At 46.3% G+C, this 16,544-nt stretch overlaps 2 protein-coding genes across 2 annotated transcripts in view; one reads left to right on the top strand and one right to left on the bottom strand.

Moving 5' to 3' along the window:
* Positions 1–1,158: 1,158 nt before the first annotated feature.
* LOC307222552 (C-signal-like) lies at positions 1,159–8,190 on the bottom strand. The gene is made up of 6 exons (XM_079987930.1): positions 7,775–8,190; positions 6,732–6,783; positions 5,144–5,331; positions 4,630–4,788; positions 3,015–3,125; positions 1,159–1,428 (listed from the first exon to the last, which is right to left on the bottom strand). The coding sequence occupies exons 1-6, from the start codon at positions 7,919–7,921 to the stop codon at positions 1,309–1,311; spliced, it is 777 nt and encodes a 258-aa protein (XP_079844056.1). The 5' UTR covers positions 7,922–8,190; the 3' UTR covers positions 1,159–1,308.
* LOC307222544 (C-signal-like) overlaps positions 7,002–16,544 on the top strand; it is a gene marked incomplete at its 5' end in the record, with an annotated part of 54,852 nt that continues 45,309 nt past the window's right edge. Inside the window, one exon of the mRNA XM_079987912.1 lies at positions 7,002–7,168. Coding sequence (XP_079844038.1) covers positions 7,016–7,168 — 153 coding nt within the window. The remainder of the gene's footprint in view (positions 7,169–16,544) is intronic.

The following is a 16,544-nucleotide window of genomic DNA, read 5'->3' as shown; positions in this document are numbered from 1 at the left end:
TGAACTAGGCTTTGAGAAGAATGCGGGAGGACTCTAGAACCCTGCAAGAGCCCTCATGCCTCCTTCCTTCCCAAAGTCCAATGCCCACAATTACTGGGCTTTGAGAGGACACCCCTTCAGCTCAGTGCCCAGTGCATGCCTACCACTCACACTACCCTAAATCTGTCCCTGACCCCACCCAGGAAAGCCTGTCTCAGCAGACAGCTACATGTGGGATTTGCTGAGGATCTACAAGAAAGGCCAATGTTTATACACCTGAATATCCTGACTGTGTCTCAATTTCATAGAATCATAGAATCATAGAATCATAGAGTTGGAAGAGACCACAAGGGCCATCGAGTCCAACCCCCTGCCAAGCAGGAAACACCATCAGAGCACTCCTGACATATGGTTGTCAAGCCTCTGCTTAAAGACCTCCAAAGAAGGAGACTCCACCACACTCCTTGGCAGCAAATTCCACTGTTGAACAGCTCTTACTGTCAGGAATTTCTTCCTAATGTTTAGGTGGAATCTTCTTTCTTGTAGTTTGGAACCATTGCTCCGTGTCCGCTTCTCTGGAGCAGCAGAAAACAACCTTTTCATTTTTCTTTGATTTTTAAGTTGGGCTTTTTTCATTATTCCAAACCTGCCCTGCTCTCTCAGTTGAAATCTGGGCACAGGCATATAGAAGAGATGTATTATTATTATTATTATTATTATTATTATTATTATTATTATTCCTTATTTTTTAGTGTTACATTTACACACATCCCAACCTTTCACCAAGGGGCTCAAGGTGGCATTTGTGGGTCTCCTTTTCCCTAGGTTGTTCACTCAACAACCCTGTAGGGTGGGTTAAGCTGAGAAAAACAGTTTTGACTAATATATACATTTTTGTATGTTACCTTCACTAATATATGCACTGTTATGTGCATATGTATGCAGATGTATATGCATTTTTGTAAACTGGTTTGAAGAACAGGTTCACAAAATACATATAAGTGCAAATGTTGAAGGATGGCTGTGTTTCCATTCACACATTGTTTCGTAAGGTTTTGGATAGATTTGGCTTTAAATGTGAAATTAATTTAATGAATCTGCATCATCCCTACTATGTAAATAAGCAGGCTGTTAGGTTGAGTGGGGTGGTCATCTCAGGCAGTTGATTTGGGCAGCAGATTGTTAGTTATGTAATTTATTTTTATTGCTTTTGTTCTTCCAGGCAGGGGGAGAGGTCAGATTTTCTGTTTCTGGTGCCAAAAACAACTTGACCCAGTTCAGGGACTGTGCACCTGGCTGCTCCATTTCAGGCAGCAAAATATCTTGGGCTCACCAAGGAAGGGTGTTTCCCTCCCAGTTCACAAAGGTGCCATTGTCTTTCTCAGAGAGACGGGAAAGGGTCTTCAGGATTGCTTGCACACTCTCATCCAATGTCAGTGGGGCTTGTCCCTGGGGGAAAAAAGAACAGACTAGAGTGACACAAGGACTTTTTAAAAAGAGTGACAAACAGCATGGGTATCATCATCACAAAGTCTGACACCAAAGTCTCCTAGGGGACAGGTAGAATTCTTGTTCCATTTTCTTTGTCCCACTAGCAGCTGATTTGCTTTCCCCAGGGAGCCAAATTCATGGGAGATATATCTATGATTGGAAGTGAGAGCTGGACCATAAAGAAGGCTGATTGCCGAAGAATTGATGCTTTTGAATTATGGTGCTGGAGGAGACTCTTGAGAGTCCCATGGACTGCAAGAAGATCAAACCTCTCCATTCTAAAGGAAATCAGCCCTGAGTGCTCACTGGAAGGACAGATCCTGAAGCTGAGGCTCCAGTACTTCGGCCACCTCATGAGAAGTGAAGACTCCCTGGAAAAGACCCTGATGCTGGGAAAGATTGAGGGCACAAGGAAAAGGGGATGACAGAGGACGAGATGGTTGGATAGTGCTCTCAAAGCTAGTAGCATGAGTTTGACCAAGCTGCGGGAGGCAGTGGAGGACAAGGGTGCCTGGCGTACTCTGGTCCATGGGGTCATGAAGAGTTGGACATGACTAAACAACAACAACAACATGTCTATGATTAGGCATGTGACAATATCCAGAGGCAATTTAACTTGAATGCCAGTTGCTTGCAGGGAGGGGAACAGAAAGAGAAGGCTATTGCCCCTCATGTCTTCCCTGCTGATTTTCTGGAGGCATCTATAAAGCAGAATGTAATGTAACATAGTTATTCAGTGACAAAGGATGTTTTGATAGCTACTAGTTTTTATGGACAAGGCTTATCCACCTAGCAAAAGCTATCAGCCACAACAACTAACAGAATAAACTCCTTGCCCAGGGAGCAACATCTGCAGATAATAGTAGAGCACTGCAATCCTTAAGTTACCTGGAGTATCTTTCTACGACGATTGGGTATCCAGCCAGAATTCAGCAGAGACCTGGAGTTTGAATTTAAGCACACCTAATAACATATTATGGGATGCGGGTGGCACTGTAGGTTAAACCACAGAGCCTAGGACTTGCTGATCAGAAGGTTGGCGGTTCGAATCCTGCCAACCTAGCAGTTTGAAAGCACGTCAAAGTGCAAGTAGATAAATAGGTACCATTCCGGTGGGAAGGTAAATGGCATTTCCATGTGCTGCTCTGGTTCGCCAGAAGCGGCTTAGTCATGCTGGCCACATGACCCGGAAGCTGTATGCCAGCTCTCACGGCCAGTAAAGCGAGATGAGTGCCGCAACCCCAGAGTTGGCCACGACTGGACCTAATGGTCAGGGGTCCCTTTACCTTTACCTAATTGGATTGTAGCCACTGTGTGTGACTCTATTTCCTTCCTGGAGCAGACCATTGGTCCAATGGCTTCCCTCAACTTAAAAAAAAAAAAAAATCTTTTGAAGCACCAAAGGGAGGGGGGTTGTTGCCATTCATGTCTTCCTTACTGATTTTGAAACTAATTATACACCTTGATTCTTACTTCAATGTAAGGCCAATGAGTTAAATAAAGTAAATATGCATAGAGTTCAGTTTCCTCCACAAATCACTTACCACTGAACTTCCCATATCTGTCTGCACAAACCCAGGATGCAACGCAATGCACAAGATTTCATCTTTGTCAAATCCCAGGGACTGGCACCGTGTAAGCATGTTCAGAGCAGCCTAGGAAAGAGACATATCAGAAGCAAGGTGATGAAAGATGCAGCTAAGGATTGGTAAGAATTTTGCCCCCATTTTTCATTTTAATGTGAACTTATTTCCTGAACCAATATTTAAACTGAAATGCAGCAATCCTTTGACATTTGTGATTCTCTGAATTTTGTGATGTAGTTGTCCAATTAAAGCATGATTACCATAATTAGGGAGAATGCATACAATAATGCTTTTGGTGGTGAAAATAATGTATAAAAATGTGTTATATTAGGTGGGATTGCTTGGGAAGTCGTACACAAAAATGCATATTAAAAATCACAAACTGATGGGAAAATGGGGAAAACTGAAAAAAGATGAAAGAATGAGAAAAGCCAACATTGAAAGATTTGTCCATTCCTAGAATGCAATCCAGTGCCCCAGGATGGTATGAGTTTAAAAAGGAGGCTTCTGTATTACTGAGATATGTTTTAATGCTCTCACTATTAACAGGTTATTTTTATTTTTTGTTTAAATCTTAACATTGATATTATATTTTCTAATTTTGTTGCTTTGTTTTTGGAAACTATATTGTTTTCTTTGAATGAATGAATGAATGAATGAATGAATGAATGAATGAATGAATGAAATAAGCTTTGCAGTAGAGATCCTATGCTGTAATTTCTATTGGCAGAAATCAGTAATAAGTTGGCTCATTCTTTCTGACTGAATTCCAAGTGAATTCCTGTTTTGTTTTGTTTTGTTTTGTTTTGTGTTTGTTTTGTTTTGAATTCCATTTACAACCACGGATGGTTTCTAAAAGCGTGGGTCTTGGTTTGCTGTTCTTATTGATAATGCTGCAGGCACAAAAAAAAAGGGAACCTAGGGAAGCCTTTTTGCTGTCATCTTCTGGCTAATGTATTTTAATGCACTTTCTTTTTTACATTTCTGTGGAGCAAGGAACGGACACTTGCTAATAGTTTGACTCTTTGGGTTAGTTGTGAGTGAAGCCGAATACATTCATTGCCACCTCTAGACAATGAGGGGATGTGGGAAGATTTTCATGTTGAGAGTACCATTGTGGGGTTGTCTATGTTTTCCTGTTCCTGCCATTGTTGATTAATTTAAATAAATCATTTTGTTTGATCACATCTCAGGTGCTCACGTGAGCGGGGGCAGTTATCAGACATCTCATGAATACATTTTTATTAAAATTATACACAAAACAGACATATATATATGTATGTGTGTGTGTGTGTGTACAGAAAAGATTACAAAAAAGGGGTCACTACAACAAAGATATACAAGCCAACTTTTTCCTTTTTCCAACTATACAGACATCTATTCTGGGGTCTCAGGTCCTCCGTAGTGGGGGCTGGATCCCTCCTATGGCCAGATATTTACTTACCAAGATAGGCAAGGGTCAGGTAGGCATATTGTGGACTGCATTATTTAAGACTATTGTCTACACCATCAGGTGAAAGTAACAGAAAAATCAATTTCTATCTTATAACTTGCAGTACTTCTGTGTCCACACCTTGCTGCAACGGTAATTGACCGCGTGTGCCAAATGCCACATGTAGACAGTTGTGATAGAGCCACCTTCACTGGACATGTTGACAATGGCAGCTTTGCTGCAGCTCATCCCATTCTGGGGGCTTTCCTGAGATGCCTTCCTCAGCAAGGGCAGGAATGCCTGGAGAAGGAGAGAAAAGAATTACACACAGTTGCATCCTTCATGTAGAGGACTGAGCATCTTGTCACCAGTTCAAAGTTCAGTATGTGAGTGAAACCATGAGCCCAGCAGTTACTTGCTGGTGGTATACCAGAGTTCTCTCATGGTTCGTCCAGAAGGGAGCTGCAACAAGTACAACCTTCCCCTATGATCTCCACAAGCCCAAAGGATGCACTTTTAATGTCAGTTTCTCATGAAGCTGTTAAAGTTCTGTTCTGCATCCTTTCTCTATGAAAACTGTACAGTTTTGAAACATTAGGGGCCCTGCAACCTGGCCAGAAGGTTCTGTGAAGAAGGTACAATAGGATGGCCTTACCTGGCTCATCATCATGGGGCCAATCACATTGGTTTTGTACACCTCAGACATGTTCTCTGGTGTCTCTGTCTCAAGAGAGCTTAGCTTTAAAATCCCAGCATTGTTAATCAGAAGATTCAGCCCAGCTCCTTTCAGCCGCTTGGTGACTTTAGTTGCTGCAGCCTTGATACTGGATGGGTCACAAGTATCTACAGCAGCAAAGAATAAATCCCATTTTTTAGGTAAGACCCTTCTCTTCTTGTCACAGATCAACAGAAGCCTTTTTGTGTTGATAATATTTAGAAGGAAGGATCTTCTCTATAATACTTATGTACATCTCATATTTGGTTCTTGAGAATTAAACAAAGTCCATCTATAACTTTTCCTATAGTTATTGTCTCCTCATTGGCCAGAGTCCTGTAGATGTTTTGGTATGATATCAGTCAGTGATTTGCATGTTATTATTATTATTATTATTATTATTATTATTATTATTATTATCCACCCATCTGGTTGGGTTTCCTCAGCCACTCTGGGCGGCTTACAGCATATATTGAAACATAATAAAACATTAAACATTAAAAACTTCCTGATACAGGACTACCTTCAGATGTCTTCTAAAAGTTATGTACCGTAATTCTTTATCTCCTTGACATCTGAAGGGAGTGTGTTCCACAGGAGGACGCCACTACTGAGAAGGCCCTCTGCCTGATTCCGTGTAACTTTGCTTCTCACAATGAGAGAACCAGCAGAAGACCCTTGGAGAAGGACCTCAGAAACTAATTTCAAATCTATCACTAATTAATCTAACTTGTATCTAAGTTACTTTACTTGGATGTAAGCTCCATTGAACTCAGTGAAACTTACTTATGAGTAATTTATCACCTAAAAAAAGGTAAAGGTAAAGGTACCCCTGCCCGTACGGGCCAGTCTTGACAGACTCTGGGGTTGTGCGCCCATCTCACTTAAGAGGCCAGGGGCCAGCGCTGTCCGGAGACACTTCCGGGTCACGTGGCCAGCGTGACATCGCTGCTCTGGCGAGCCAGAGCCGCACACGGAAATGCCGTTTACCTTCCCGCCAGTAAGCGGTCCCTATTTATCTACTTGCACCTGGAGGTGCTTTCGAACTGCTAGGTTGGCAGGCGCTGGGACCGAGCAGCGGGAGCACACCCCGCCGCAGGGATTCGAACCGCCGACCTTTCGATCGGCAAGCCCTAGGCGCTGAGGCTTTAACCCACAGCGCCACCTGCGTCCCAAATTTATCACCTACACTACTGCAAATGACCTGCAATGTTCTTTGCCTGTACCAATGCATGAATTTAGACCACAAAACTATGATTTACAAAAATTGTGTTCCTCTGTTGATCTTGTTCAGCTGTTAAAGCTTGATGAGTGGTTCTGTAATATGACAGAGTACTTGGATTTATTTGTTATATTATTTTTCTTTTATAATTCAACAAAACCTTAAACAAATCTAACTAAACAACACAAATAGGGAATGCACTTTTTATTTGCTAAAAAGTGATATTTTGAAATGACCTTGAATATCAGCTGTTGTCCATATCAGTGTGGGAAAAGTGAATTTGAGGAGGGGATGGCAAACACATACCTAGTGGGATGATTTCCACTCCCTGGTGCTTGGCAGCCAAATTCTTCAAGTCCTGAAAGATACAGGGAGGACAGACTTAGGATGGAACAGCAAATCCTGAAGTCTGAACTATTTGAAATGGGATAGGAATGGAAAAGATCAAGTCCCATCTGGTTTTGGTTTTCAGCATGGAGAGCATTTGCAAAAGTGTCCTGCAGAAAGTATGTCAGCTTAAACTTGTGCTTTATAAAGAGATCTACTCTGAGTGGCAAGTCCTTGGGTGGGTTTAAGGTCACACAAACTATATGGAAGATGGAGCAATCTTGTTTTCTCCTGCTCCAGAGGGTAGGACCCAAACCAATGGATTCAAGTTACAAGAAATGAGATTCCAACTAAACATCATGAAGACCTTTCTGATGGTGAGAGCTGTTCTACAGTGGAATAGACTCTTTCAGAAGGTGGTGGATTTTTCTTCATTTGTGGTTTTTAAGTAGAGGTTGGATAGCGATCTGTCAGCATGTTTTAGTTGAGATTCCTGCATGGGAGGGGGTTGAACTAGAGGACATTCATGGTTGCTTCCAGCTGTACAATTCTATGATTTATACAAGAAAATGCTGAGAGGAAACTTCTTTAAACCTCGCACCCACCTATTCATAATTTAATAAGATGAAATATTGCAGTTCTAAGCAATTTGACACAGACAATGAAGTTACTGTGTTTGACTATTTAGTGATATTCATCATATGGTATGTATTTCAGAATGTTTAATCTGAATTTTTAAAATTTCCAACACCCATTGAGTCAATTCTGTTAAATGCTCTTCAAATCACTGGGTGAAAGGAATCAACCATTTTCCTTCCAACTCCTCTCTTAATTCTGCAAAGAAAAGGGTGTGTGTGTAAAAAGGGGTTACTAATCTGTGCTTAAGTAAACCTGTACTTAAGGTACCATCCTCACTCTAAGAATGGAAAATATAAAAAGCCTTGCCCTTGGCACTATCTTCTGGACATCATGGGGAATCCCCTTGTTTTTATGCTCATCCCAATGCACAGCCTGGGGCTCACCTGGGCAAGTGGTCCATCTGGATCCCGGCAGGTGGCAAAGATCTGTTCTGGACAGTTGTTTTTCCGCACCAGTTGCCTAACCAGCTCCAAGCCAATGCCCCGATTGGACCCAGTCACCAGGACTCTGCGTGCATTCAGCACAGCCATCTCTCTTCCCAGCCTGCGCTGAACAGAGTAATCCCTTTGTCAGCCCAAACACAGTACCAAATGTAGCTCTCAGCTTATCTAGCAAGGCTTACATAAGCTGCTTGTTCTTCTGTCAGTTCATGTTCTGCATTTGGCAACAGCCCAGTGCCTTGCCAAGTTCCCACCTGGCAGACTGGTTTTTATTGAGTCTCACTGTAATAGACGGAAACAGGATAAATGGAGGAGGGAAGTTGGCAGACTGAATTTAGAAGTTCTCATCTTCCTGTGTCTGACTAAGAAAGATCGGTGGCACCCAAGGATGGATATTTTAAGCACTCAAGTCCTCCCCCAAAAGGTTACATAAAGTGCTTGCCCCCTGACTCAGATCCTCAGATCCTGTGACAAACTGGCAACAGACCAGTTGACAAGAGTGCAGTCAGACATGCACTCTGGACTTTAAGAAGGCTGATTTCAAAAAGCTTAAGTGAGATCCCACGGTCAGAAATACTCAGAGAGGAGGGAATCCCAGATGGATGGGTGAAATATTGCAGACAATAAGAAAGAAAAGTGGGAGGCATCTAAAGAAACCAATGTGGCTGCATACAGAGCTTGCAGATAAACTAAGATTTAAGAAGGGCTTGTATAAGAAATGGAAGAAAGCAGAAATCATGAAGGAGGAGTATACATGAGTAGCCAACAGTTGCAGGCTGAATGTCAGGCAGGCCAAAGCTCATAATGATCCCAGGCTTGCAAGATAGGTTAAAATTAATTTTTAAAAAGAGGTTTCTTCAGCTATGTTTGAAGCAAAAAGAGGAACAAGCAAGTAGTATGTCCTCTGCATGGAGAAGATGGAGAAATGCTTTGGATGACAGAGAGAAGGCGGAACTGCTCAACACCTACTTTGCCTCTGTCTTCACTCAAAAGGAAAGCAGTGCCTAACCTGCTGATAACAGACTAAACAATGCAAGGAAGGATCTGCAACCCAACAGATGAAAAGAGGTGGCTCTTCTTGTTGTGCCCAGCTAACTCTTTTAGAATAGGCAACTTGTCATAAAGCGGTTCCTGGAGTTCTCTTTAACCATCACATCCAAGGTGCTTTAAAATGTACAGTATGAAACAGGATATTGAATACGGTAATTATGATGGAAATGGAAATGGGAGTGGAAATTGGCCAATATTTGCTTATTTGTCTCATGTCTGAAAAGGAAATCATTTCCGCAAATATGATCTGTATTCACTGTAGTTTTCACTTCACAAACAATACACAGGGGATGACACTTTTTCTCGATTTGCATTGCGTTTCCTTTGCATTGAAATAAATGGTAATGAGGACATACTTCCCTAAATTCCACCACAGCCAACTGTGACATGAATATTGTAGTTTTTGTCATTTTTTGCTGAGAGAAGATTCCATCACTTGGCCAGATTTGAAGGAAAATCCACCCCTCTGTATGCAGGCCTTTTTGTATATAAACCTGTCTCTGACATGGGTCTAATGGCCCTGCTCAGATGAAGAATCATGCTTTGCAAGAACCACGTGTGCCTGGAAACAGCTTGCTTGTGGAGTCTGTGATTCTGATTGTAAGTATTAGGATGATTAGCTACCTTCCTTACTTTGTTCTGTACTTGGCTTTCCAAATATATATTTATATTGGACATTCTTAACTGTATTTTATTGATAAAGAGTTCTTATTCTATGTTTGTAACCTCCTTAATAAAGTGTTCCATTTATTCCTTGTGTGACTTCTTGATGTAAGCTCTGAATCTGGTACCTTGGCTTCTAGGTTGCACACTACTGACTCCTTTGTGGCTTGGGGCTCAAAAGACAGTGAGTGAACTATTTCGCTCTTGTCTTTCTTGTCTTGTCTTGTCCAGAACAACCTAAGTTCCCCCGGCTTAGGACTGGGGAACTACAAAGGTGGTGGCAGTACAGCTGGACAGGGTTGGTTTTCCCCAGTCTACTGCTCACACCTGCAGCTTGGGATAAGCAACAGAAATTATATACAGTACATGCTGGCAGTGATGAGAGAGATGAGATAAATTCCATATTATTTACATTGTGACAGCATGGAATAACACACTTTTCATGCTGTCGATCTGAGATATAATGAACAACCTTTAAAAGACAGCCTTAAAATATGTATTGAATAAAGAAATAATCTGCTGAGGGATACATCCAGGGCTGGACTAGACATGATGAGGCAGCCACTTAAAGTGGCACATGCTGTGGGTGGGTTGATGGCAGCAGTCCTGCCATTCGCCCTCGGCCCACTAAACTACCTTGCCTACACCTGCTAAGCTAGGTTGTCCTCAAGTGTGTTGCTGGGTAGGGATGGGGAATAAATGGTATAATTTGCAGTTCTTGCTCATTTGCCCTTCTCCAAATTTTGCGGTGAATTATCCAACAAAATTGTTGTTGTTGGCATCTTTTTGTCTTGAGAGACAATGGAGTGCACTTCCGGGGGTGAAGTCAGCAGCGTCCAGGCCAGCAGTGGCTTAGCAACCCCCCCTAACATCTGGGACAGAGTTGGGTTTTTTTAGGGGACCAATGTTCTTGAGCTTTTTTAAGGAGATCAGTCAAAGTTGTTGAGGGATGGAAAGTGTCAGCTCCCCTGCCACCCTACATACCCTGCATGACACCCTGAGATCCCCCAACACCTGCTGCACCCCGCCTCTGTCTCCCTTCACTACTGCCCAAGGGACCTCAGGGTGCAAACTTGGGCAGTGTGTATGGAGGTCCTGGGCTGCCCAGATAACAAGATCCCCTCTCAGCCTCGCTGATGGTGGTCCAAAGGAAGTCAGAGCAATAGATTTAACACCAGCTTGGCTGCAGGACTTTCTGGAAAAAGACATACAGTGGTACCTCGGGTTAAGAACTTAATTCATTCTGGAGGTTCGTTCTTAACCTGAAACTGTTCTTAATCTGAGGTACCACTTTAGCTAACGGGGCCTCCCGCTTCTGCTGCACCACCACGCGATTTCTGTCCTCATCCTGAAGCAAAGTTCTTAACCCGAGGTACTATTTCTGGGTTAGCGGAGTCTGTAATCTGAAGTGTCTGTAACCTGAAGCATCTGTAACCCAAGGTGCCATCCAAACACTTTAGGGACTCCCCACTGAATTTGTGTAGAATTTACTCTTATTACAGCTAGACATCTCTGGGGGGAATGTAGATGACTGGTACAAGTGTGTGGGATATCATTCTATTGGAAAAACTAATGAATAGATTATTATTGTTAATAGATCAGAAACAAAAGGATAACTTCACAACAATTCTGCATGATGATGATAATAATAATTTTATTATTTATAGGCTGCCCATGCAAGCATTCCAGATAATAACCAATCCCCAACAACAACTTGATATAACTACAAAAGCAAAAGATATTGAGCATCCAGATCTCCTTTTCCCAGGTTCTCTCGTTTCTATCACATTCATAATCGTATTCATACTCATTTTTATATTCACATTTATATACGATAAATATAGCTAACTGTAATGGTTTAGTGTGGTTACTCGTGCGTAAACTGCCTCCACTTCGATTAGATGGTTTGCTCAAACATGTTCAGGGTTAGAGCTCGCCCTCCGTGACCTGTTAGTCACTTGCAGAATCTGCCAGTGGGCGTTTCTTGAATCTCTTCCAGCATAAAAGCTGCTTGACCCCAAGTCTCCGCCTATGTTCCCTGCGCGGAACGCGTCTGCGCAAGTAAGGGGATGGCAAGGGCGTGCCAGCGCTCTCTCCGCTGGTTTCGGTTGAAGGGTCTTGGAGCCCTGACACCGATTCCTCCATCTCCTCTCTATTGGTGTCACGCTGAATTCCTTCCCCCCGACTGGTTCCCTCTCCGGCATCGCTCTGGAGCCCTGCCTCCGTTTTTCGCTCTGATGTCAGTTCCCTGACATCCACCTCCCCCCCAGGACCCCCTCCACCCCCGGCCTGACCCGGTGACGTGACCTTGTCCCCACCTTCAGCCGACGATGCAGGGAACCCTCGAAAGGAGCTGTCGTCATCGTCCGAGGACTCAAACCCCGCTTCCCACCCGCCCCGGTTTCTGACGGGAGGGGCTTCCCAATCTGATTCCTCCTCTCCTGACGACTCCCCTCCTTCCTCTGGCGACTCTGGAAAACCCACAAAATCCTCCTCATCATCATCGGTGGTGGCAAATTGCTCCTCCCAGAATCTCTCCAGAGGTTTGGGCTTCCTCGGATACCTGTTGTGGAACTCTTCCACTAGATACCCACCATCTATTTCCCCTTCTGGAACCCACGTGTTTTCTGACTCGGGCTCCCCCTCCCACGCTACTAGGTATTCCACCTGCCGCCCCCGCCACCGCGAATCCAGGATCTCCATTATCTGCTGGTGGTGTTCCTTCTCTTCCAGTGGTGGGTGTCTGAGCCCTTCTCCTCCTACCTCCCGGACTCTCCGCTCCCCTCGGTACGGCGAGAGCAGTGACCTATGAAATACCGGGTGGATTTTCATGTTGTCTGGCAACTTGAGCCTGAATGCCACCGGGTTGACTTGGTGTATCACCTCGAAAGGCCCCAGCCGCTTCGGCCGGAGTTTCTTACACCCACCCTTGAAGGGCAATCCTTGAGTGGATAACCACACCCGGTCCCCCACCCTAATGGTCTCCCCTTCCCGGCGACGTTTATCCGCTTGCCTCTTGTACTCTTCCTTGGCCCTTTCCAGATTCATCTTAAGCTGCTGGTGCAGTGCTTCCATTTCTTCCATGAACTGCTCTGCGGCGGGCACGCTCCTCCCCCCTCCCGGGAAAGGCCCTGGGGTGACACCCATAATTAGCCAAGAATGGGCTCATCCCCGTGGACACATGCTCCGCATTGTTATACGCAAACTCGGCCAGTGCTAGCTTATCTACCCAGTCGTTCTGCCTCTCGTTGACGTAACAGCGGAGATATTGCTGCAATATGCTGTTCGCCCTCTCTGCCTGCCCGTTAGTTTCCGGGTGCCTCGCCGTCGAGAATCCCACCTCCACCTGCAATAAGCTCATAAGCTTCCTCCAGAACCTCGAGGTAAATTGTTTCCCTCGATCAGAGATCACCCTTGAAGGAGCTCCATGCAACCTGAAGATGTGAGTAACAAACAGTTGTGCGGTTTCCTTGGCTGTCACCGCATGAGAGAGCATGCTATAAAATGGCACATCTTGGTTAGCAGATCTACTACTACCATGACTGCTGTCTTACCTCTGGATTTGGGCAAATCTGTCATGAAATCTATTGATACCACCTCCCAGGGTCTCTCCGGCGTGGGCAAGGGTTCTAGTAACCCTGCCAGGGCTGCCCGCTCCCCCTTTGGCTCTTTGGCAGTGGTCACACCCTCGTACATACTCTCGTACATCTTCCCTCACCTTCGGCCACCAAAACTCCCTAGTGACCAGTAACATGGTCTTGTGTTGCCCAAAGTGTCCCGCTGTAGGGTTGTCGTGAAGTTGTCGGAGCACCCTTTCCCGTAAGGCCCCCCCGGGCACATACATTGCTCCCTTGTAATACAGTAACCCTTCCCTTACCTCGAAGTCCCCCCGGTCTCTCCCATTTTCCCTTAGTTCCCTGATTCTGGTTTGGGCAAATTCATCCTGGCGAATCAACTCGGTTAGTTCTCGTTTCCCAACCAACGCCCCCCCACAAACCCATCGTTCCTCAGGGAACACATGTCGAGCGTCCGGTGGTCTTCCTCCTTCCGTGTACTCCGGTTTCCGTGAAAGCGCGTCTGCTCTCACGTTCTCTTGCCCTGGCACGTACTTGATCTCAAAGAAGAACTTGGAGAACTCCTGTGCCCACCGAATCTGTCGCTGGTTGAGCACTCGCGCTGTCCTCCAGTATTCCAAGTTCTTGTGGTCAGTGCAAACCTGGATCTTGTGCTGAGCCCCTATCAGGAGATGTCTCCACTGGCGAAACGCGGCATAAATAGCTAACAGTTCACGATCATACACCGTGTAGTTCTGTTCCGATTCATTCAGCTTCCTTGAGAAGAAGGCGCACGGCCTCCACGTGTCTTGGGCCGGTCCCGGCTGGAGCAACACCGCTCCTATCGCTCTGTCCGACGCGTCGGTCTCTAGCCTCATCGGTTTCTGCAGATCCACGTGCAGGAGCTGTTCCTCCGAGGCGAACGCCTGCTTTAGCCCCTCGAAGGCACGTTGGGCCCCTTCCGTCCAGACGAACTTCTTTTTGCTACTGAGACAATCCGTGATGGGTGCGGTTAAGTGGGCGAAGTTCTTGATGAACTTCCGGTAGAAGTTGCTGAACCCTAGGAACCTCTGCACATCCTTCCGGGTTTTGGGAGCCTTCCATTCCAGCACTGCCTGCACCTTGCCGGGGTCCATGGCTAGGCCTCTGTCTGACAACCTGTATCCCAGAAATTCCACTTCCTTGGCGTGAAACTGGCACTTTTCCAGCTTGACCCACAGTTGGTGCTCTCGTAGCCTTTTCAGCACTTCCCTGACGTCCTGGACATGCTGTTTTTCATTGTCCGAATAGATCAGGACGTCGTCCAGAAATGCTACGCAGTTCTTGTACAGCAGGGGACCCAGCACATGGTGCATGAAGCTTTGAAAACAGGCAGAGCCTGACTGTAATCCAAATGGCATAACTAAATATTCAAAGGCCCCCAGGGGGGTGAACATGGTGGTCTTCCATTCGTCCCCCTCTCTCATTCGAATCAGATTGTAGGCCCCCCCTAAGGTCCAGCTTGGTAAAAATCTTACCCTTCCTTACCCTGGTCAGAATATCATCAATTCTGGGCATTGGGAAGGTCACGGGTTCTGATACCAGGTTTAATTTTCGAAAGTCCACGATGAGCCTCAGCTGATCCGTGTTTTTCTTATCCACAAAAAACACAGGGCTGCCCCCCACTGCCTTAGATTCTCTTATAAACCCCCTTTTCAAGTTCTTGTCTATAAAATCTCGCAACTCCTGCATCTCTCTGTCGGACATGGCATACAGCTTACCCACCGGCAGCTGTGCCCCAGGGAGAAGGTTGATTTGGCAGTCGAAGGGCCTATGTGGCGGCAGCCTGTCCGCTTCCCTCTCGCTGAAGACCTCTTGTAAGTCTGCGTACTGTGGCGGCACCTTCCCTTTCTGCTCCAGCGTGGTTGCTGCTGCTCTGGCCAACCTCACCCTGGGCTTCTCCCCTCCTAGACAGTGTTCCAAACAGTGGGCTGACCCGAAGGTGACCGTGCGTTGGTGCCACGCCACCACTGGATCATGTAGCACTAGCCAGCTCATCCCCAGTATTATTGGGGGTCCCGCCAGTGTGGCCACATGAAAGGCTATGGTTTCTGTGTGCCTGGACACACTCATTCTCATTGGCGGGGTTTGATGTGTCACCTCTCCCCCTAGCAACTCTCTGCCATCTATCGTGGTGACTTGGAGTGGGAAATCCAGTGGCAGCAAGTGGATCTGGTGCTCCAGCGCAAACTCCTTACTAAAAAATTTACAGGAGCTCCCTGAGTCCAACATTGCCTTCACCTTGACTGGGTGTCCATTTGGGAGTTCTAGCATCACCTCTATCGCTATAGAAACCTTGGGTGGGTCCGGTTGGGGCACTTCAATTAGTTGCTCGCTTGGCTGCTGCGCCCCCCTGTGGGCAGTCAAGCGCTGGCGTTTTCCTGCACCTTGTCTTCTGCCCCCTCCCCCTCATTTCCAGCGGCCCCCACCATCCCTTGCCAAGCCTTTCTTTGTGGGCAGACCCTGGCAAAGTGTCCTGGCCGTTGGCAGAGGAAACATTTCTTGGAGTTTCTCCCAGCCTTTGCCTCCCTTTTGACTATTTGGTGGGCGCTCGGCACCTCGCGTGCGCGCGCCCCATCAATTTCCATTGGCACCACGTCATTGGAAGGCTGCCTTGGCATCTCAGGAATGCGGTAGTCAGGGCAACGCTCCCCTCTCCCTTCCCGCCTTTCCAAAGCGCGCGCTTCCTGGCGAGAGCCTATTGCCAGCGCAGATTTTGTCAGCTGATCCATAGTCTCCCGGCGGGGCGCGCGGGAGAGCTCATCTTTAACGGCTGGGGACAACCCCTCCTCAAACAGCATTCGTATGGGCGGGCTGTCCATATCCCATTCGAGCCTGTGTATTAGCATCGCAAAGCGGGACCAATAGTCTCTAACGGAAAGGTCCCCCTGCTTACATCTCATCAGCTCCCGTTGGGTCACACTCTCCCCCAATTGGCTGGAATACATAGCGTCCATCGCCTGAAAAAACTTCCGGACGTCCTTCATGGCGGGGTTATGCGCGGCCATTAGGGGTCTAACCCATTCCCTCGCGCTGCCCTCAAGATGCCCCACGATATAAGCCACTTGCGCCGCCTCGTCAGCAAAATCATCATGCTGCAGCTGCAGTGCGTACTCTATTTCTGTCCGGAATCCATTATATTCTTGGGGTTTTCCCCCAAACTTGTGTACCAGTCCGGGCACCTTCTTTGCCACTGGGGTGGGTCTCACCTGCGCGTCCTGGGTGCGCCTCTCGTCCAGCCGCGCCATCAGCAGTGCTACATGCCGTTCCAGCTCCTGGTTCCTCTTCACCAGGTCCTGCGCCCCCGCAGCTGCCTCCGCTGCCCCGGCGCCTCCTGTCTGGCTCATGTTTCCACTGCTTACTCACGAGTAACAGCAAGAGACTGGCAGATTGCTGTAATGGTTTAG

Source organism: Podarcis cretensis (genome assembly GCF_951804945.1).
Source record: "Podarcis cretensis genome assembly, chromosome: 8".
Lineage (NCBI taxonomy): Eukaryota > Metazoa > Chordata > Lepidosauria > Squamata > Lacertidae > Podarcis > Podarcis cretensis.
The sequence above is the reverse complement of the archived record's forward strand: the minus strand, read 5'-3'. Positions and strand labels throughout refer to the sequence as shown.

Coding starts and splice junctions, on each gene's coding strand:
- LOC307222552 (XM_079987930.1), bottom strand. CDS start 7,921: ATGGCTGTGCTGAATGCACGCAGAGTCCTGGTGACTGGGTCCAATCGG. Junction 6,784..7,774: donor CAGATGGACCACTTGCCCAG/GTGAGCCCCAGG, acceptor TGTATCTTTCAG/GACTTGAAGAATTTGGCTGC. Junction 4,789..5,143: donor GCCCCATGATGATGAGCCAG/GTAAGGCCATCC, acceptor CTCCTTCTCCAG/GCATTCCTGCCCTTGCTGAG.